The 24,060-nt window shown below is 34.6% G+C and overlaps 1 protein-coding gene across 3 annotated transcripts; it reads left to right on the top strand.

The window, feature by feature from the left end:
• The first annotated feature begins 131 nt into the window (after window positions 1-131).
• Window positions 132-16,511, top strand: LOC120772971 (cytochrome P450 9b2-like). 3 transcript variants are annotated; one of them, XM_040101878.1, is made up of 4 exons: window positions 132-427; window positions 6,355-6,856; window positions 6,948-7,584; window positions 7,642-8,021. In XM_040101878.1, exons 1-4 carry the CDS (start codon window positions 222-224, stop codon window positions 7,809-7,811), a joined length of 1,515 nt encoding a protein of 504 aa, XP_039957812.1. In that variant the 5' UTR covers window positions 132-221; the 3' UTR covers window positions 7,812-8,021. The 3 variants fall into 3 exon arrangements, with proteins under 3 accessions (XP_039957812.1, XP_039957814.1, XP_039957813.1); XM_040101880.1 differs by lacking the exons at window positions 6,355-6,856; window positions 6,948-7,584; window positions 7,642-8,021 and adding exons at window positions 14,860-15,361; window positions 15,442-16,078; window positions 16,169-16,511 and having other exon boundaries at window positions 137-427; XM_040101879.1 differs by lacking the exons at window positions 132-427; window positions 6,355-6,856; window positions 6,948-7,584; window positions 7,642-8,021 and adding exons at window positions 11,289-11,565; window positions 14,860-15,361; window positions 15,442-16,078; window positions 16,169-16,509.
• The last annotated feature ends 7,549 nt before the right edge of the window (window positions 16,512-24,060 follow it).

Raw genomic sequence — 24,060 nt, forward strand, 5'->3', positions numbered from 1 at the left:
GACGCTGGCAGAATTAGCGTCATAGCGTACATGTTTCGACTGCATTTGCTTGCCTATACTCCGAGTATAGGCATGAATTATTTTGAGCGGCTCTGCTTTATAGTGCAAAACAAATATTGTCTAGCCTATGAATTCAGTAATGCTTGAACCATTGAAGTGAATAGTTGGGTAATAAATTTAGAGCTCTAGTCCATACAAAAAAGTTAGAGAAGAAGGATAACATGGTGTTTATCGAATTGGGACTTGTGTCCTTGTTACTCCTATACATTTTCTACAAATGGGCTACATTTAAATACAATACATTTAAAGAGCGTGGAGTGCCTCACGAAGAGCCTTGGCCTCTGGTGGGTAACGCGGGAGCGGTGGTGTTAAATAGAGAAGGCTTCAATAAGATGGTCCTCAAATTGTATCAACGCACTAAAGATCAGTGAGTACATGATTTGTATTACTTATGTACATAAAAGTATTCTCGTTAGAGCCTTATCACACGAAGCAACTTTTGTTGCGGCAACTCTTGGTTTATAGGCGAGGGGGCGACGAGGATAGGGGAATCGCGCCGAGTTTCCAGTGTTCAGCAACTCGCTTTGTGTTCTTATTCGTAGCAGTTCGCTGCGACGTTTTTCGGCATTCGTGTTCTTTCTTTCGTAGTACATAGTTGCATTTGCGTATATTTTTTTGAAATTAATATTTTGAATATATTTAAAAAATTTAATTTCATCTTTTGGTAAGTAATTTGCAAATATGTATACAAATATACATAATATAATATAAATATTTTAGAAAATGGAGTATGACGAAAAAATCGAATTAATTAAAGATATTGTGAAATGTATGGAGGAAGCCATACAAATTGATTTAGACGATAGTAAAAAGGGTGATATATGTTTGTTTTAATAAATAAAATGTATTTCTTAATTGACAGAGCTGATTAATATATGTGATAGAGTGCCCCAAATACCTATAAGGAAAAAGAAGCGACAATGGGTTAAAGTAAAGAGTAGACAATGGGTTAAAGTAAAGTGAAAGAGAATGAGAAAAAAACTCGAGCAGAGTTGCGCAACACAAGTTGCTCGTGTGAAGGTAATGGGCGACAGCAAAAGAGAATCGCCCGAGAATTAGCAACTAAAGTTGCTTCATGTAATCGCAAACTTACAAAAGTAACGGCGCAATCGCAGCATAGCTATCATTTCATATAAGATTTACCGTGCGATTCTGTACTGTGATACAGTATCAAGTCTCTAAATTTGAGATTTCAAGTTAGAGACAATTTTTGAGACTTGACACGATTTTGCTATTCTGTAAGTGGCAGTCACAAAATCTATTACATTTCATTATTCAGAGATGTTTTTACACTTGAATGAAAATAAATATGTCGATAACAAATATTAAATTTTCTATAACATCGTCAAAAAACATAATTATCAATAAAAATAAAAATATAAGTTAACTTTGTTTCATAATACTTACGAAATTTATGTAAAATTGATTTATTTTTAACCTTTCCGTGTTTGAGTTGCTTACAAAATATAAAAGAAACTACAATCGATTAATTCTATGATGATCTCTATTGAGTATATTCAAAAGTAGCGAATATATAAAGAATTTGGTCTGAAAACACTGCGTATTCGAAGTGTTTCATAACCAAATTTTCGACCAAAATATTAATCTCGTATGGGGGTATAATTTTGTTATCTATGTATATGTTGAAATATCAATTGTCAGAATTAGATTTGATGCAGGGATGATTCATTCATCGATACATTTATATATATTCTAATGAAATTAATTGTAGCTTGATGAAATTTATCGCCTTATACGTAGTGGTGTCCGTTATAAAAGTTATCACATATATGTAATTAATCACTTTAACACGTTCAGGACGGCGTGACCCACCGGTGTCTTTGATTCAGATCTATTTTTTTTTTTAATAAAATAAAAAATAATTTGGCATCAAAACCATTCTGTGTCATCATCACTTTTTTCCGAATCTTAACGGTCACTTTCCTCTTCTGAAGAAGATGAAAATACCCTCATACCGCCAGATGAAACTGACTACTAAAAACTGCGCCGTCCTCAATGTGTTAAGTACCTCTGTTTCAGTGTCAAGATAATGCGGAGTATAGGCAAGCAAATGCCGTCGAAACATGCACGCTATGACGCTAATTCTGCCAGCGTCAAAAATACACTCGAAATACAGGAATTCAGTTTCGAATAAGCATATAGAGGACTTATTGAGAATCAAAACTTCCCTGCCAACCATGAGCGGGTAAAACACCAGATAATTAGCGGGTAACATGGTGGTAAACGTGGTGGTAAACATATAGAATGTTTCTTAAGCCTGGCAGATATTTTACCTACTCACGTACGTATACATGTGGTCAGACATCTTTGTTGCGCTCATTCAGCAGTGTCATATAAAAAAGTATATCTGTCCTGCTCTAATATCCCCAATCGACGGCTGATGCAGGGTTTCATTTTAAACAGCTGATGCAGGGTTGCATTTTTTGATTCCAACTTTTAAAATTTCAAACTTAATACCTGAAAATAAATAATAATTACATTGAAGAAAGATTAATTGTATAAAATGATAATAATATCTGAAAAAAAAAGATTAATATTATCTGAAAGAATAAAATATATTAAATACAAACAGAATTTACTCTGAAAGCCAATATTAATTAAATAAAAATAGTGATAAAATCTGAAAAGAAAGAATAATTAAATAAAAATCATAATAATTTCTGAAATAAAAGAATAATATTATCTGATTATTTAAAATATAAGGCAAACATTTGTTTTCACATATTATATTGGATTGTGCAGGCCGCCTTAAACGCATAAAATACATACTTATGTACATATGTAATTATTTTTGCGTATTATGTTAAACTGCGCAATCCAATTTCAAACAACACACACTTTTTCTCACATACTTACTTAACAATTTAAATTTGCTGCTTCTGATGATATTGTTGCAGCTGCTAATTCCAATGCTATAAAAACAAATGAAGTAATTATTTGCAAATTATTAAAAAAAATCATTCACTTACCTTCTTGTTGTACGAGCCTCCTTTACGATAGTACCATCACGAATCAAGAATGATAGAAAAATGATTACGCATTGCGCAGATCCGTTATACTAAACATACAATTGCTTACGTCACATGGCGCAGTAAAAAATTTGGCAGCTATAAACTCTACTACTCTAACATTCTTGTTAACAAGCAATATTTATTTGCTAATCAAGCTATTTCGCGAAATTTATGTGCCGTGTGACGTAGATGCGCAGAACGAAAAATGTTTTGTCTTTCATCTGCGCAATCTTGTACTCTATCATTCTTGATCACGAATGACATGCGTCTTTCAATCGTTTCTTTATTACCCTTTTTGGGATTTTCTTTTGTCACTATTGACAATAATGTTTTCCCCTTCGCACTCATTCAAATAATTCAAGAGATGAAAGAAACTTTTTTTCATCGCATTAAGGTAAACAAAAAATAACCCGAAAATGTGCGTTGGTGTTAGTGTACAGAGAAAAAATGTGTAGTTGTATTAGAATATTTGTCCCAACCGGGGAGCCGTGGTTCGCAGGGTTACGATCTTGAAGTCGATATGGAAAAAATCATGGAAAGTTAAAAAAAAAATTAACAAACGTCTTTGCTGTTTTTGTTGTTATTATTGTTGTTCTTAATTGCTTTTTTAATCAAAAACCATAATTTTTAATTTTTTTCTAAATTTTTAATAACAAAATAAACAAATAGCACGATTTCACTCAGTGTACTAAGCAAGCGCACGCACACAATCATACGCTAGCAGATATCAAATGTGTGATTGTATGCGATGGTAAATAAATTTCGCATTATTTTGAGCGGCTCTGATCTACACGACAAGTACACGCGTACGCATGCTTACACATGCATACATATATTTATGTATCGGGTGATTTTTTAAGAGCTTGATAACTTTTTAAAAAAAAAAAACGCATAAAATTTGCAAAATCTCATCGGTTCTTTATTTGAAACGTTAGATTGGTTCATGACATTTACTTTTTGAAGATAATTTCATTTAAATGTTGACCGCGGCTGCGTCTTAGGTGGTCCATTCGGAAAGTCCAATTTTGGGCAACTTTTTCGAGCATTTCGGCCGGAATAGCCCGAATTTCTTCGGAAATGTTGTCTTCCAAAGCTGGAATAGTTGCTGGCTTATTTCTGTAGACTTTAGACTTGACGTAGCCCCCCAAAAAATAGTCTAAAGGCGTTAAATCGCATGATCTTGGTGGCCAACTTACGGGTCCATTTCTTGAGATGAATTGTTCTCCGAAGTTTTCCCTCAAAATGGCCATAGAATCGCGAGCTGTGTGGCATGTAGCGCCATCTTGTTGAAACCACATGTCAACCAAGTTCAGTTCTTCCATTTTTGGCAACAAAAAGTTTGTTAGCATCGAACGATAGCGATCGCCATTCACCGTAACGTTGCGTCCAACAGCATCTTTGAAAAAATACGGTCCAATGATTCCACCAGCGTACAAACCACACCAAACAGTGCATTTTTCGGGATGCATGGGCAGTTCTTGAACGGCTTCTGGTTGCTCTTCACCCCAAATGCGGCAATTTTGCTTATTTACGTAGCCATTCAACCAGAAATGAGCCTCATCGCTGAACAAAAATAAATCGGACGTAAAGCGCGAAACACATTTCGAACCGAACACTGATTTTGGTAATAAAATTCAATGATTTGCAAGCGTTGCTCGTTAGTAAGTCTATTCATGATGAAATGTCAAAGCATACTGAGCATCTTTCTCTTTGACACCATGTCTGAAATCCCACGTGATCTGTCAAATACTAATGCATGAAAATCCTAACCTCAAAAAAATCACCCGATATAAGTATTATTAAATCTTCGTTCACGAGGCATTCATGGAATGAAAAATTATAGATAAAAAATAAAAATATTAATTAGTTTTCGAATCTCTGCATCATGTCAAAAACTTGTATCTATCCAATATAAGCAATTTAAATTTGTTTTTCAAATTCATCATACTGATTTTCCTATATTTATTATGCATTTTGATAACAGACCTTATTTCATATTTCCCCCCTTCGCGAAATAAATAATTGTAAACGAAATGTTTACGATTGCTTGTTGACTAATCATTATTCAGACGGCTACTCTTTGCGTACGGGTATTTGGCTCTATTACGAAGTCGCATCTGTGCAGTAACACATCTATGATTCGTTTTTCTAGAAACCCTGTGAGAAATCAGTCGCTTATTGCTTTATCGAAAAGCAATATAATAAGGTAAATAAAACATGTAAGGAAGAGCTAAGTTCAGATGTAACCGAATATTTTTTATTCACGTAAATTGCAAACGTCAAAGCTGCGGAAAAATATTTTCACAATAGAAATGCAGTCCACATACTCGGTATCTGGGGGCATAGCATAGCTAGTTGAGTTCAGATTTGGTAAAAACACCAGTTCGTACAGAGTGTTATCGAGATACATTGATTAGTTCCTGATTTGTATACTGGAAAGTAAAAAGTCAGATGAAATTTTGAAAATGTGTTAAATGAGATATGTAGGCGTCGTTGTAGTCCGATTTGGCCCTGATATATAAATATGTCAAGATAATACTCCGTACTAAATTTTGTCGATATCGGTGGAGTAAGTCCCAAGATAGGGGGTTTCTCTTAAATGTGGGCGATGACACACCCATCGTTCAGATTCGATACTGTCTCCATTAAAGCTCTTTCATACCATCTCGGATCCAAAATTTATGTCTCTGCTGCATTTAGTTAAAGATTTAGCGCACTTGTAGTAGTTGTTAACAAAACCGTTATGTGAGGAGTAGGAGGTGTTATAATACGTATTTACACGTTTCCACAGGGTGGGTAGATTTACCAAAGCCATTTTCCCTGAGTAAATTTGGATCTTATAGCTTGAATGAGTTAGGATTGAAAGGTTTTTATTCGGACACTTTCTATTTTTCAGGACGGTCTTTGTTTATTTAAAAGTTAAATTATAGTTCACAAAATTTATTGAAAAAAATGATAATATCGCACGGGAGGCAGCGTTCGCGTTGCCGGTTGAAATTCAAGTGTTGCTTTTGATGTGTCGGTGATGCCACATAGATGAGAATTAATATTTCGCATAGGGTTACATTACAGAATATATGTATAGTTCATTAAACTTATTAAAGGGTGTGGCCACCACCACCTAAAATTTTGTTCAATCATAGATGCTCCTTGATAATATTCGTATTGATTTGGTACAAATAAAAGTCTTGTATCTTATTGTGTTGTTGCAACAGTAATTGAATTACTAACTCATTATTTACATATTTTTTTTAATTTTTAGGGACATTGTCGGTTTTTATAATTTTCGCTCGCCAATTTTTATGGTTCAGAATCCAGATTACATAAAAAAGATGACCGTGAAGGACTTTGACTTTTTTGTAAATCATGTTCCGTTTTTTCAATCCGAAGATGATCCCCTTATTAATGGAATGCTGACCGTGATGAAGGATCAGCGTTGGAAAAATATGCGCAACACACTTTCACCCATGTTTACCGCCGCCAAGATGCGCGCCATGTTTAGCTTGATGAACGAATGTTTCAATGAGAGTTTAAACCGCTTAAGGGAAGCAACTAAGGGTGGCAAAAGTCATGATGTAGAACTCAAAGGTTGGTTCACACGCTTGTCTAATGATATTATCGCCTCCACTGCATTTGGCTTGAAAGTCAATTCGTACGAGGACCAAAATAATCGATTCTACTCAATCGGCCAAAGCATCATTAATTTTCGCGGCAAACAAATGCTAAAGCTCCTTATCGCAAACACAATGCCATTATTACAAAAAGTACGTTTTAGAAACATAATTTCGAATGAAAATGATATATATTTCTGTATGCTTTACTAATACATATAAAAACCTTAAATATTGATTACAGATCCTGGGTTTTAAAGTATTCGACACCGAAAAAACAGATTATTTTAAACGTTTAGTTATAGACACAATGAAATATCGACAAGAGAATAAAATCCACAGACCGGATATGATTCAGTTATTGATCGAAGCCAAACAGGAGTCGGATGAAAATTGGTCCGATGATGATTTAGTGGCTCAGTGCTTTATTTTCTTTTTCGCCGCGTTTGACAATAATGCCAATTTTACCGCGGCAATCTGTCATGAGCTAATGGAAAATCCTGAAGTACAAGAACGATTATACGAAGAGGCACTAGAGGTGCGTGAGGAACTTAACGGAAAACCTTTAACTTACGAGGCAGTGATGAAAATGAAGTACATGGACATGGTCAGTTCGGAAACATTACGCAAATGGTCCTTTGCAGGCATGATTGATCGCTTATGCTCCAAAGATTACGATCTTACCGACGACGATGGGAATGTTGTCTTTAAATTTAAAGCTGGCGACTATGTGGGGTTTCCGGTGGTGGGATTGCATAACGACGAAAGATACTTTGAAGATCCCAGCTCATTTAATCCCGAACGTTTCAACGATGGAAATAAACAAAATATTAAGACTTACACTTATTTGCCTTTTGGTGTAGGGCCGCGAATGTGCATTGTTAAGTAACACTGAAGTAGGTAACTATTGGTGTGTGGTCTAATAATATACGTAACAGGTAATCGATACGCATTGATGCAAGCCAAGGCAATGATGTACTATCTGATATTGGATTTCAAACTCGAACGATCTCCGAAAACGGTGAAGAATATTATGGAAGATATTCGTGGGTTCCAAATCAAACCAATTGGTGGATTTTGGGTTCGTATAGTACCTCGGGATCCATGAAGGCGCTATCCTGCTAATGTTTAACATTTATTGATATAAATTATCTTTATTACACGTAATGCCATTGCGTGGAAGCCTTGTATATAACTATATATTTTAATATTATGTATAATCATATACATATGTTATCATAATATTATCATAAATAGTATAGACAGTGGTGACATAAATAAATAAATTGGTTATTACACTTTTGTACTAATTATTCAACACTCAATTTCAACAACACTCGTGAAGCAATAGGGAAACAAAGCGTTTTCAAACAATTCGAAAACCAATTATTCCATCAAAAAAAATAGTTCTCCAATCGAAATGCTCCAGTTAAAATTATTAAAATACTACTATGAGCAAAAAATAGGAAGACAGCTCGGAACAGTAAATTCCGGTATAGTCATTCAGTTATTGTCTTCAATTGACTCAAAACGGTTCCCCAGAAGAGGTCACTTTAGTTTGTCGAATCAATGGAGTATGCGACTCTTTTTACGAATAGCTTTGTGTAAACGACGTACAACACTCAAATAGTATTCCTTGTTGACAGGTTGGCCGGTCGGAAAGCATTCGGAGTGCACACACTTAGATAATCGAAGAAAACTGTCAGCATAACTTGGATGTTTGGCCTGCTTTGCGTAGTTTTTTCGGCTTCGGTTTATCTTTGTCACGATATTCGGTCGCAAGCATAGATCCAACTCCCATCGCCAGTAATACGTTTTATGACATCCTGGTAGTCGGAAAGAATTGTTTCACAGTCATTAACGCGACACGTTTTTCGAAAAAACTTAGTGATTTTGAAACCAATCGTGCTTTCACTGTTTGTAGGCCCAAGTGATCTTTCAAAACAGTTTTTACTGATCCTTCTGGTATCCCAGTAAAATCTGTTAAAAACACTTATTCACAACAAGCATTTATCACCGAACGCCTATTCCATCTTTCTGAACGCTTTGGTACCAGAAATTTGATTCCGCGCACAAAATTTTATGACATTTCTTTGTTGAATAATTTCCGAATTTCCGCCGAATGGACTTTATGTACTGCAGAAAGACAAGTATACTTGTATACTAAAAACTAATGATTACCAACCTAGAAAAAAATATTTCGTCAAATGGGTATTCGCGCGAAATCTTGATTACAAAGTCTTATTATTTTTTGCTCACAGTATACTCCGTTTCAGTTTTTAAATGTTCTTAAAAATGCGATTTTTTCGACAGGGCAAGTCTTTAAGACATGAAATAATTGATTAAATTAAATTATGAAACCCGGTGGAGCTTTCGAAGTCTAGCTTCCATATTCTCGCTCACAATTCCACGCATCAAAGACTAACATACTTATGTATATGTACTATATGTATGTATGTATGTATATAACAAACCTTGCGCTTATGTTTGTAAACAATTAAGAACAAGTAAGGAAGGGCTAAGTTCGGGTGCATCCGAACATTTTATGCTCTTGCAACTTGCAAAGACCAAAAACTGGGAAATGTTGCGAAAGAATTAAACATCTACTTATTATTCGATGAAATCGTGAATAAATTATAATCAAATTTTGTAATTTCCTGACTTATTTTGGAGGTATTAATATGCCTTAAACTAATAAAATGCTCCCAGGGTTTCATCAAGGTCACAATATTATCAGGAAAGTATAGTTTTTAAAAAAACTGTTGTAGGTTATCATCTGATTTCATCCATGTTTGCAGTGTCGGCAAGGATACTATAGGGATTTATCCTGAGCGAATGTGGTAATTGTAGCTTGAGCGGTTTTAGAGATAAGTATGTACATTGAATCCACTATGGGCGGGGCCCACATGTTCAAAATGATCATTTATACATATATATCTAACTCAATTATTTTTAGGTGATACAAACAACCATTAGGTGAACAAAACTATTATACTCTGCAGCAATATCTGGCAAGTGTATTCCGATTAATTTTAATTAAGATATTTTACATATTGAGCCATTTGAGCCATATGAGAGATAGGCGTAGTATTGAACTGCTTTTAACTATTTTTGCTATCACCAGTTATTATTAACAGAAAAAGATCATCTCTGAGTTTCATTAAGGTACCGCACATTCCATCAATATAAGAAATAAAGTCAACCTGATGTTTGAAAATCGTGATATTAGTCATACAGGGGCTAAGGCAAGTTTTCAACTGATTTTTTCCATTTCAAGCACATATGTACATACATATCTCTAATAAAAAACAAGCTCTCTCAAATGCAGTCTTTAATGGAACTTTTACCAACAGTGTTTATACAAATTTCTTTAGAACGAACACATCTATGATGAAATTACAGGGAGCATGTTGGACATCCTATTATTCATGATTTTTTGAGTAACCGAAAGCTCTGCACGAACGACCAAAACAATATTAAATTAATTATTCTGTGCAGTGTTTGGAGTTATTCGATAGCAATGTTCCTAGACTTCAAGAAAATGGATACTGAAACAAAGCGAGATTGAGAGTTGTGTCAAAGCAAAAGATGAGTTATACTACGAAACATTTCACGTATGTGGACGATCCAACCATTAATTACGATTTATATATGTATTATGATTTCAAATACAGGGGCCGGGTAGAATTATTCTCGAATACTCGTAAATTATATAGTTTCACCTCTGTAAAACGTAAGTTCAGATTTGATTCGAACCAGTGATTTTCGCCTTCAATACAAATAAGGAAATCCTCGAACAAGGAGAAGAAAAATACAAAAAATGAGAAATGGGTGGAAAAGGAAGGAACCAGACAAATTTGTTTCTTTTTTCAAATCTTGTAAAGATATGAATAGTTGCTGTACAGCAATGGAAAGAATAAACAAGTTCAAATTTTCACAAAATATTTAATTTAACCATATATAATTAATATATACCAAAATACTGAAATGTTTACGTCTCAGAATGTTAACTTATTTCCCTCCAATATTTCATTTTAACGAAATTTTTGGTAAAAAATACAATCGCTTGTACAAATTTGTTGGCAGACTTATACTTTGTATTCATAAGAATATTCTGAAGCTGTATATTATTATATATCACCATTTATCGTTGTTTGTTCTTATCTTTTAACTTATTGTGTTTTGCGCTCATTTGCTCTCGTTTGTTCATTAAGAGCTTTCTCTGCACTATAAACAATGACATCAACGACATTACGATACTTTTATACCAAATGAAATGTTTTTCACCGGTTTATTAATGTCAAAAACTGGTATAATAAAATTGATCAAAACCAGATACATATGTATGTATATAATGTTCGGCTGTGCTTTAAAGTGTGTCCGCCCCCTCTGTAAACTAATTCTCCCATTATAGAGGTTTTGAATCTTTAAGATTGTTAAGCTTTTACGTACTCACACACAAAGGAGAAGTGGTTTTCGTGTTTGCACAAAAAGCTCTTTCTCATTCGCATTAAAACATTTTATGAAATGCTTTATAGTGCAAAACAAATATTGTCTAGTCTATGAATTCAGTAATGCTTGAACCATTGAAGTGAATAGTTGGGTAATAATTTTAGAGCTCTAATCCATACGAAAAACTAAGAGAAGAAGGATAACATGGTGTTTATCGAATTGGGACTTGTGTCCTTGCTACTCCTATACATTTTCTACAAATGGGCTACATTTAAATACAATACATTTAAAGAGCGTGGAGTGCCTTACGAAGAGCCTTGGCCTCTGGTGGGTAACGCGGGGGCGGTGGTGTTGAATAGAGAAGGCTTCAATAAGACGGTCCTTAAATTTTATCAACGCAATAAAGATCAGTGAGTACATGATTTGTATTACTTATGTACATAAAAGTATTCTCGTTACAAAAGTAACGGCGCAATCGCAGCATAGCATCGTTGTTCTCTCCTTACTCTACGTGGTGTTCATTGTCATCCACTTTGTTGCAATCAAGTGGAATGATATGCAAGTACATTGCATATGCATATACATATGTATATATTTTTACGGTAATCCTATCTGAGCATCTGTATATGTACTTACATATGTACGAGCTTCTTAGCGCACACCTGGTCGGAAATATTCGTTTCTCATTTAAATATTTTCGGTTGGATGCTTAAATACTATTAAATTCTTTTAAATACAGATTTTCACTTCAAAATCACTTTTATAAATATTTTGAGTGATAAAAAATTATACCCTAAAAGAAAGTTTCGATATAAGGATATTGTGGAAATTTTGCACTCTTTTTATTTAGTTGGATCCAACCTTTACATAAATTTTAGCTCTAAGTTATTTAAAGTTAGTAAATACTTTTATCCTAAACAATATCATATATCCCCTCAATTTTCGAACGAAGCTAAGCTAAGCCCACATTTTGGTATATAACCCACGCGATGTCGGCATACCACATCATAGTTAATAAAAATAAAACCAACAATTCTAATCTTTAGCTCCTGTGATATAGAATTCCCACTGATATTGCACAATACTACAGTGAACATTTGATATTTTATTATATATATAATTGCGCACAATGCAATTGGCAAAATATAACAATAACAAACCTTTCCTTCGATAACAAATGTATCTAATCACCACGTTAAAGTGCCCATACACGAGCACACAAGTCCGTTCGATCGGTATGTGTGCGCTTGAGGTTTATCGTGTATGGGCTTGTTCGCGAACCGATCCATGTTCGCGAAAATGTTTGATTTTTTACGATCGGTGCGCGAACATGTGTATCGTATATGGCGTTGTCTGCGCACAAAATCTCATTTCTCTCGTGTCGTCGAACAGTGAAGAGCGCGGACAATGGCAAGTGTTAAGGGGAGAGACTGCTTTCGAGGCTTCAAAAAATCGATTTTTTTCAGGATTTTTTTGGGAGGTAAAGAAATAACTGATTCAAGCCAAATTTCTACACTTTATAGTTATATATTTGAACACCTTTCACAAATTTTTTGGATACGAAATCTTTGATATTCTGCCTTTGGGAAGCAATTGCCCAATGCATCTCGCATGTGCATTTTTCGGACGGCGGGCAGGTCGCAATTTCTATTGGAAACAAAAAATTCAAGGAGATTCATATTTTTTATGAATTTATCTTCTAGTTAAACTAAGAAAATTCCAAAAAAAGTGTAGAATTTTAAAATTTTTTTAAAAATTGAATAAATAGTGGCTTTTGACCAAAAAAATTTTACTTTATGCTGTTTAAAAGTATGTTAAAACTTGACTTTTCTTAAAATTTTTTTTAGTTGAAATAGAAGTTAATTTTATGCCAATGATAATAAACTTTGCCCTAGTTCCATACGACGTTTAGTTTTTTTTCTATCCTGCCGGCCAATTAAGAATAATCGTGAAAATGAAAAACCGAGAAATCACGCTTCAAAGTTATGCCTTTTGGTCACTTCCCTTCTAGCTTCGATAATATTTCGAATTCCTATCTATAACTTTGGGACATATTCTTAGATAATTTTTAAGGAAATTTAAGCAAAAAAAACCAATTGTTTGAAGCTTCTAAAGCAGGCTCCCCCCTTAATAAAGATTTCGTATCAGAATTTATTGATCTTATAAAAAATGAATTGGCAATTTGGCAAATGAAAAGTGATAAATATAAAAATAAAATTGAGAAAAATAAAAGTTGGAATGACTTATTTACGAAATACAAAGAAATAGATAAAAGTGCTACATTAGAAATTAATTCGAAGAAATGTTCCGCTTCCCTGCCGCACATGTTAACTCTGTGAAGAACGAACGCAAAATGGATTTGTGTGTCGTGTATGGGCAAACGAATTCATACCGATCGAACGCACTTGTGTGCTCGTGTATGGGCACTTTTACTGAGCACACTTTATCTATTGGAATACGTGCATAAGTACTTATTTATTATTCAAAAACATAAACAATATACTTGTATGAGTAAGTGTGCTTCAACTGAAGTATGCAACTTTTCGAATATCAATTAAAAAAAAAATAAGTTTTAATATTTGGTTTCTTGGTAAAAGATGGTGAGAATTTCACAATTTCACCTTCATTCAAACTACAATAGTACACATGTAAAGTAAGGTTTCGAAAATCTGAAACCCTCTATACCCTGAACAGGGTATATTAAGTTTGTCATGATGTTTGTAACACCCAAAACGAATAAATATACAAATGATCCGCATGACCAGCTCAGTCGATTTATCCATGCCCGCCTGTCTGACCGGCCGCCAGTACGTAAACGAACTAGTCCCTCAGTTTTTGAGATATCGATCTAAAGTTTTGCACTTGCCTTTTTCTCTGCAAGAAGCTTTTCACTTCGGAAGCCCCGAATTATGATACTCTTTAGCATATAGCAGTCATATAAACTGACCGCTCGAAATCAAGTTCTTGTAAGGTATTTTTTGTATTTTTTTAGTAATAATTATAAGGTGTAGAGGATCATTCAGGCAGCGTTGTTACACTATATAGTCAGTTATCCTAATGAACGTTTATCTTGCCCAAATAAAATGTCAATGTTCTAAAATACTTTGGAATATATATTATACTAAATAATCCTCTTCATTATTCACTGCACAAAACAAACAAAAAATAAATAAATCGAAATCGAAAATGATATTATTTTATCCCAAGAAGTATGATTCCAATTTATCCCTCAAATCGGGCAAGCAACATCCTGAAACCATACATACATGTATGTATGTATGCATTTGCGCTATGGTACATTGCATTTAATCAGTCTCCTGACAACACTATGCATATTTTTTGCAATTATCTTAAAAATAATAATACACTTTGCATTAATCAACTTGTTTATTCAGATTCCACAATTAAAATATTAATTATATTTTATTATATACTTTTTACTGTTATTTTTTGTTGTATTAGCGCTTGTTATATTGTCCATATTCATATTGTCAAGTTCAAGAATTAAAACATTCTTCTTACTGCCAAGAAGTCTAACTTCATCAAATATCGTTTCAATTTCCCATATTCTTTAATATACTAGTGCTATAAAAATGAGCAAAATTGGACAGACACATTTATTAGTATTTTATTATAACTAATTTTATGTGTAAACAATGAATTTAAGGGCAGACAATGTTGACCTACTTGTATTTATTTTTCAGCGATATTGTCGGGTTCTACAATTTTCGTTCTCCTGTATTCGTAGTACAAAATCCCGATTATATCAAAAAGATGACTGTAAAAGATTTTGATTTCTTCGTAAACCACACACCGTTTTTTAAAGCCGACGACGATCCTCTCATTAACGGAATGCTGACTGTAATGAAGGATCAACGCTGGAAAAATATGCGCAACACACTTTCTCCGATCTTTACCGCCGCCAAGATGCGCGCCATGTTTAGTTTGATGAACGAATGTCTGAATGAATGTTTAGGAAGGCTTCGTGATGCGACCAAAGGTGGAAAGAGTCACGATATAGAACTCAAAGGTTGGTTTACGCGCTTGTCAAATGATATTATTGCCTCAACTGCATTTGGTTTGAAGATCAATTCTTATGAGGATAAGAACAATGAGTTCTACATGATCGGACAATCGATTTCAAATTTCCGCGGCAAACAAATGCTCAAATTCTTTGTTTCTAATACAATGCCCATTGTACAAAAGGTATTTGTTACGTATACTCGAAAAAAATCAGTAATATATACTTACATACATATGTAATTGTATTTATATTTCGCCTACAGATCCTGGGATATAAAATATTTGATACCGATAAAACGGATTACTTCAAACGTTTAGTTATAGACACAATGAAATATCGACAAGAGAATAAAATCCATAGGCCGGATATGATCCAGTTATTGATCGAAGCCAAACAGGAGTCCGACCAAAATTGGTCTGACGATGACATTGTAGCACAATGCTTTATTTTCTTTTTCGCCGCTTTTGAAAATAATGCCAATTTCACCTCGGTAATCTGTCATGAGCTAATGGAAAATCCTGAAGTACAAGAACGATTATACGAAGAGGCACTAGAGGTGCGTGAGGAACTTAACGGAAAACCTTTAACTTACGAGGCAGTGATGAAAATGAAGTACATGGACATGGTCACTTCCGAAACATTACGTAAATGGAATCTTGCTGGATTTACAGATCGCTTGTGCTCTAAGGATTACGACCTCACTGATGATGATGGAAACTTGGTATTTAAATTTAAAACTGATGACTATGTGTGGTTTCCCATCATTGGTCTGCACTATAATGAAAAGTATTTCGAGGATCCCGACGCATTTAATCCTGAACGTTTTAGCGATGAAAACAAAGACAATATTAAACCCTTTACGTACCTGCCATTCGGTGTGGGGCCACGAATGTGCATAGGTTAGTTACAAAACATACATCATATGTACATATGTATACATGCTGACTTATATTAACTTTACTCAAGTGAACAATTATTTTTTGATTTAGGTAATAGGTATGCATTGATGCAAGCCAAGGCTATGATGTACTATATGATATTGGACTTCAAGTTGGTGCGTTCTCCGAAAACGGTGAAAAACATAATGGATGATGTACGTGGTTTTCAAATAAACCCGATGGGCGGGTTCTGGGTTCGCCTTATTCCACGCGCATAATCTTGAATCGAACATGTCAAATTCGCAAATATGTACATACATATGTACATCAAAATATTGTTATTCTAGTTGCTTTAGTGAGTAGCCGATTAGAATTTTAATTTACTCTTGTTTATGCAAAGCATGTGTCTATGTTTATGAATTCTTGTATATACATACTTATGTAACTGTAAAGAGTTTTGCATATTGAATAATTGTTTGTTTTTTATATTTTTTTAATTTACTTAATATACTCTCTTTTTTTCAATAATAATAAAGTGCTGTTCTCTCTTTTACAAATATGTAAAACAAAGCATAAGAAACCGTTCTTTATTTACTAGGTGTCTATACTTATCCATATATTGCTTCCGCTCTCAGATTCTCAAAGCATACAGGAATAATTTAAGCAGCAGCTAATGGTCTGCAGCGAAAAAAGTTCATAGAATAAACAATAAAATTAATAAATTATCAATATAAACAGCAAATGGACCGATAAATTAATACCCTTTTAACTTGACCCAGCGAATCTCCCCTTTTTTGAACATGTCTAAACGGCATTTGGTTTCTGATATATATACATATAGGCAGCGAAGACTTTCTTGTTCGACCCTAATATCACACGTGGTATTTTGAATAACGGCTTTCTGAATTGCCAATGCAATATTGTAGACTCCGGCCTTTTGACCATCGTCACATATCATATTTCAAATAATTCTACTGCAAGCAGACATACATACTATGTATGTACGTATAAATTGTTACTTTGCAAATTTTTTTTATGAATTTTATAACTTAATGGAAAAAATTATAAAATGGTAAACTTAGTTTTGTAGGAAATTTACTGCTCTACAAGAACGGTCTCTAACAAGATAAAGCAAAAATTAAACAAAAAAATATTGTAACGGATTTCTCTATAAGTCTTGTAATTCACCCTTTTGTTCGATCACTGGATTGTTAAAATTGTGTCTTTATTTCTAATTCCAACAATTTAATGTTTTATTACTCATTATCTTAGCTCACAACTGTTACCTAGAACTGTGCCTGCTGCACAATCCGGCCGACCTTATATAGTAGATATTTTACAAAATTTCGTCATTCGAGCATTTTGGCAACTACGAATTTCGCATTTATTTATATATATATTATAGATGTTACAAACAACCGTTAAGTGAGCAAAACTATTATATAAAATTATTATAAAAAATTATTGAACTAGCTGACCCCGAAGGAGTTGTCCTGCGTGAAATTATGTGTTTTGAAATGAAAAGAAAGTTGAATTTACGTTGTGTTAAAAGTCATTTATTTTCGATTTTTCTAAACTTTTTTCTATGTAACGCATCCTGATAAACAACATCTTTTGGTTTTTGTTCCGGTGCGTAAATGTACAGAGAAGATTGTTTTCCAACTCGAAACTGAATACTTTCGAACTAAAATGACAAATCGCTGGAACTTAAAGGTATTCGTAGAATCATGCATTCTGCCCCTTGTATATGAAAGCTGCAGCACAATCAGTAGGGTTCCATTACAAAATTTCGGTGCATAAAGATTGCGAAATAATGGGTTGCGGTATTTTTATTGAATTTTTTTTTTTATTGAAATTGAAATGAATTTTTGATGACTCATGCCCAGCTCTTGACCGATGCTACGGCTGCTACTATGCCGGTCTCTTTCGACCAATTCAGCGATTTTATCATCTGGCGCATCTTCGACCACCTCTATACCAGAACGAAAACGTTGAAACCATCGTTGTGCGGTGGAAATGGAAACTGTATCGGGTCCATAAACTGGACAAATTTTATTGGCGGCTTGAGATGTATTTTTGCCTTTATCGTAGTAGTACTGTAAAATATGCCCTATTTTCTCTTTATTTTGCTCCATGTGTGCGACGCTATAACTCACGAACGACTTAAAAGAAACGACAATCAATCAAACACGTGTTAGCGCGCGAAATAAGCTTTCCAAAAAGGTGTAGCATGACCCGATACGACGAATAAAATTTCAGCGCCAACTAGCGAAAATACCGCAAGACTTTTTTGACAACTAGCTAATAATGACAGATCCAACTTTGAGACGCAATTAATGCGGCGGCATACTAAGCCTCTTCTAAGATTTTAGAAATTCCACTGGATAATTCACGGCTTCGTATTTTTGGCAGCTAAAATTGCGCGTGCACTCAAGCAGTCGTAGTTACGATAATTTGGCCAATACTGGCACAAACATTCGTGATAAGTTCATTATTCGTTGAAGTGAATTGACAAAAGGCAGGTGGAATTGATATCAAACCACTGGTGGTATCAACCGGAATTTCCCTATTTTCAATTCTTATCGAATACGATGTAAAATGTCTTCAACAATGTAATTTTTGTTCGTATCCCATAATTGACACGAATTTGATGGTTAATATGTCGAAATGATCACATCAGTGGCATGCGAAGTAGCTATCGAATCATTCATCGTTTGATTCCATTCATTATCATGTGCCAGCAATTGTAATTACTGGCATGCTTCTCAAATATTGCACACCATTGTACCATTCACAGTACGCAATGACAAATGAAATTGAACCACGTACATTTATCAATATCAACCGAAGATACTTGTAGAAGCAATCGTCGTTTTTCGGGCGGATTGTGTAAATTCGTCCTAAGGTCCCTATTTGGGAACACACCTGGATGTCAATCTACTGGTTGGCCTTGCTTTCTTCGTAACTATTTCTTCGACGATGCATTCCATGCGTTTCCGAATATATAGAGCAATGTTCTCGCAAACGAATCACTGACGTAAGTTGAGAAAAAACTCGTCAACTACAAAGCGCAAGGCCAATAACCGCCATATTGCTTTCTTTGATGACGTATTTGCAAACGTATTTGATCGATTTCACCAAACTGCAATATTCAGCATTGACATGAATTTTGAATGTGAATTAAACAACAGTCGCAGGTACGATTCGTGTGTTGTCGACTTCGATATTCACTCCTCTAAGTTGAATGCTAAGTATTCGGCCATTGTCGTCTGGTCATTTCCAGTTTGCGTTTCCGAAAGAAAAGCAATGGGATAATGTTTCGTACATTTATTGTCAGACATAAAAACCGAAGCGGGATTGTGGTGTCCGCAAGGTCCATGAACCATATTGGTTTTCATCGCTTCGTATAATACTGTATCTTTCTCTACATCAGGAACTTCCGCAGAAATGATTTCATCAATTTGATCTGGTGTAACCACCATCCTCCATCCAATGAAGAATGCGTGCGTGCGACAAACCTCTTTTTTGCAACTCAACAGAGTACATCCAGCATCTAACAGCACCATGTATACCATACGTTGCTTCAAGATAAAGTCCATCAAACATCGTAGCTGTTGTCTGAAAAGTCGTGCTGTGACATCGTGACGATCGCTTGCTGATTGACCGCGATCCATAATTCCACAAGTATGTCATCGCATTCTGGGAGTACTCGTTCATGTGTCTTGGGCTGCCATACGTTGATGGCAAAAAAAACGCCGGCCGACATTAGCACCATCTCTTCGTGTATACATTTTTTAATCCTGAGGACCTCCTCTATCCAACCGTACCATCAAATCGCGGCGCCAAAAGAATCGTAATATTGCCAGGTTACTTTTTGGAATTGTCCAATTATTCGTCTTTTACTCATGAAAGTATAAGGTTTTTTCATTCCTTAACCTTCCCCAATCCACAACGAACACCCTCTGAAAATTTTATCAAGATTAGTGCAGACGTTCTCGAGCCTTAGCGTTACTAACAAACAAACTTTCAAGAGAAGGTCTGTTTTTAGGGGTTTTCCATCTTTAAACTTCAACGAACATTTACAAAAAAAATTGGTCAAATTGGTCCAGGCGTTGTTGAGTTATGCGCTTAGCAACACATTTTGCGATTCATTTTTATATTATAGGTAAGTAAAACAAGTAAGGAAGGGCTAAGTTCGGGTGTCACCGAACATTTTATACTCTCGCATGATAAAGTGATAATCGAGACTTCATTATACGTCATTTACATATTTTTCAAATACGGTATTTGTGTAAAGTTTTATTCCGCTATCATCATTGGTTCCTAATGTATATATTATACAGAGAAGGCATCAGATGGAATTCAAAATAGCTTTATATTGGAAGAAGGCGTGGTTGCGAACCGATTTCACCCATATTTCGTACATGTCATCAGGGTGTTAATTATTATTAGATATGGTTTTTGGTCCATAAGTGGGCGACGCCACACCCATTTTCAATTTTTAAAAAAGGCCTGGGTGCAGCTTCCTTCTGCCATTTTTTCCGTAAAATTTAGTGTTTCTGACGTTTTTTGTTAGTCGGTTAACGCACTTTTAGTGATTTTCAACATAACCTTTGTATGGGAGGTGGGCGTCGTTATTATTCGAGTTCTTCCATCTTTGAACTGTATATGGAAATGCCTGAAGAAAACGACTGTGTAGAGTTTGGTTGACATAGCTACAGTAGTTTCCCAGATATGTACAAAAAACTTAGTAGGGGGCGGGGCCACGCCCACTTTTCCAAAAAAAATTGCGTCCAAATATGCCCCTCCCTAATGCAATCCTTTCTGCCAAATTTCACTTTAATATCTTTATTTATGGCTTAGTTATGACACTTTATAGGTTTTCGGTTTCCGCCATTTTGTACATTTGTCAATTTTTTCTATCTGCACCGAATAATGAGTATTTTCTACCCTCTGTCTAATAATGTCTGAATGTTTGTAGGAATATGTGTTTCAGTGTTTCGAAGATGATCACTTCGACGCCCATTCTTTTACGTTTATATTCATAGATTTGTGAGGGTTTGTGGAGAAGTCTGAAGTCATGCAAACTCATATAGTTACAATTATTTATACGTTCCATTGAAGGATCTAATGTTTTCTTCAAAAATACCGTTAGAACTGGTAAATTATGATTGTTACAATTGAACCTGGACTTGGCATTAATTTTGAACATCTCCTGTTCTTGAAGTAACGCAGGGTTAAGTTCGGCTGTAACCGAAAGCCCCGGAAATTACTGCGAGCTCTGATTAAACTATAATATCCATATAAGTACATACATATTAAACGAGTAAGGAAGAGCTTAGTTCGGGTGCAACCGAACATTTTATACTCTTGCAACTTACAAAAAACAAAGCCAGGGAAATACCTTAAGATGTAAAACGTCAACCAGAGCATCGGAATTTAAACAATTTTATATATACATAAGTATACTCTATATAACTCATACACTGAAAGGCAAATTCGGTATAAATTTGTTTTAAAAAAAATGAAAATCATTACATGTAGTATAATGGTGTTGAGGTAGTATCGACCTAATTTTATCCTATTACCATGACATTTACTGAACAATGTTCCTTGGGTTTCATTATTTCTTTCAACCCCAACTTTTTCCGCGTGAAATGAATTTTTTTTTAATATTAGTGATTTTGTATTCATTTAAGGTACCTCACATACAACCACCAAACATATGCAGAAGAGTCAGCCGAATGTTCGAAAATTCTCGTAATGGTTATATGGGAGCTAGGTCAAGTTTTCGCCCAATCAGAGAAGTATTGCACTGATTAAACCCATTTTTGATACACAGAATAACTACTGTTAAGAAAGGATTCTGTCTGAATTCGGTCGGGCAGGTCCTGAGATATGTAATTTTACCTAAAAGTGGACTTTGGACAATTTTTAGTCATAAGCTGTCTTACCATATAAGCATTATTCGTGAAAAGTTTCATCTAGTTACATTTATTGCTTCTTGATTTGTACCCTAGAAACTGAAAGAATCGTATGGAATTTAAAATTGTGGTTTATGGGAAGTAGGCCTGGTTGTAGTTCGATTTTGCAGTATTAAAAAAAAACGTATGATATGAATGATATCGTAAAAAGATTTATTGAAATAATCGAAAAAGAAACATAGAAACCATGTATCAAAATATATTCACAAGTGTGTGCTTCACATTTCCAGCAATGCTTTTCACCGGTGACCCCGTCGCACATAGGAGCATTTTCCTTCAAACACCGGACAAAAATGAAAATTACAAACTTCAGCAATGCTATTCAAAATTAATTTTTCTAATGACCTTCAGCTCGCTATATTGCAACACAAGTAGTCGGAACCTGGATTTCGTTTAAAACGCAGGTGCTTATTCGCGGAACTCTATATTGTTCTCGAAATTGCAAGTGGTTTTTTGTGTTGCGTGAATGGAATTCTGGAAAATATTTTTATGGATTCTGGACAACATGGTATATATTTAATATTAATTATATGAAAATTAATTTAGTTATTGTATTGTATTGTTTTTTCGGGAAATCAATGAATCATTAAAAAAACCAATTTTTTTTTTTAATTTTTTAGAAATAAGTGTTTTTGTTGTAGTGTCGGGCGAGGTCGAGCTTTGAATTATTTTTCTTAGTAAACTACAGGGTTTCTACTTAACATATAAGCTTAAACATTTTCCCCGTCTTTCCCCCCTTTAAAAAAAGCGCGTTGAATTAGGTTGGTCACTTGCATAAAATGAGTACTGCTTTATTTATTTTTTTTATTAAATACAGAAATCCTGCTAAATTATTATATACGGATGGTATATAGATGGTATAAGGTGGCTCTATCGGAGTCGGTGTGAAAATTGTATAATGGGCATAGTACCGCCCACTTTCTGGTGAAATCCCATCTCTCGGGACCGGACCGACCGATTTCGACAAAATTTAGAACGTAACATTCCTTTCACATTCCTATGCTACTCGTGAAAATTAGCGTAATCGCACTACAACCACGCCTACTTCCCATATAACACAATTTAAAAATCCATTTGATTCTTTCACTATCCAGTACACAAATAAAGAATTAATTAATATAACGGACTAAAATTTTGCGGCAATAATTCCCTTAAAGTAAGCCACCTTTTGACCAATAATTGTCTAAATCCAACCAAAACTGTTCAAGCCCTTAGGTACCAAACATGTGGACCCGATACCAATAGTTGACTTTTGATCGAAAACATCGTTCAATGTGTAAGATATGAAATTGAAATTCGCACAGAATCCTTTTCTGGCAATAGTATTTCATTCTGTCAAAACTCAATGAAAATTGCATAACATGTTTTATTCATAACAGTGTTTCTTTGCGCCTAAAATACTTAGATACAATGCGCAAAAACTTGAAACCCCAAAGCCTATATATAACTACTCGTATTACCAAGATTTTCGGACATCCACTTGACCTTGCTCCATATGATTAGTGATTGTATGTAAGGTACCTAATTGAAACCGAGCTAACATTTTTTTGAGTATGTGGCATATTGGTAGTATGTGGGATGAGCAAAAATAGATCAAATCTGGTCGGCATTACCTTCTACTCAGATATATTCAATATAAAATGTTCGGTTGCACCCGAAATTAGCCCTTCCTTGCTTGTTTTATGTTAATATATTGCATTATTATATTCAATCATGCATTTTTATTAATTTTCATTCATAAAATCACTTTAAATAATTTTGTACGGTTTTTGAGACCAAATGATCCTATGTATGTGCGTCGCTTCATCATCACAAACATCTATTGCATTCTTTGTTTTGCTTCTCTCTTCTCAGTTTATGCCCGCACACAATTGAACAATTTCAGCAAAGTCGCTCACTACTTAATTAGATTGGAATTGAGTGAGAGCGCCTAGTAGCGATAAAAGTGGGCTGTATTGCGATTGCTGTATAAATTGTGAAATATTTCAATAACAATATTTATTAATTCGACATAAGTAT

Source organism: Bactrocera tryoni, chromosome 3 (assembly GCF_016617805.1).
Source record: "Bactrocera tryoni isolate S06 chromosome 3, CSIRO_BtryS06_freeze2, whole genome shotgun sequence".
In the NCBI taxonomy this organism is placed as follows: domain Eukaryota; kingdom Metazoa; phylum Arthropoda; class Insecta; order Diptera; family Tephritidae; genus Bactrocera; species Bactrocera tryoni.

Bases quoted from the DNA above. Each gene is read 5' to 3' on its own strand.
- LOC120772971 (XM_040101878.1), top strand. From the start codon at position 222: ATGGTGTTTATCGAATTGGGACTTGTGTCCTTGTTACTCCTATACATT. The intron at 428-6,354 runs GTGAGTACATGA...TTTAATTTTTAG, and splicing joins TATCAACGCACTAAAGATCA to GGACATTGTCGGTTTTTATA. The intron at 7,585-7,641 runs TTAAGTAACACT...TATACGTAACAG, and splicing joins AGGGCCGCGAATGTGCATTG to GTAATCGATACGCATTGATG.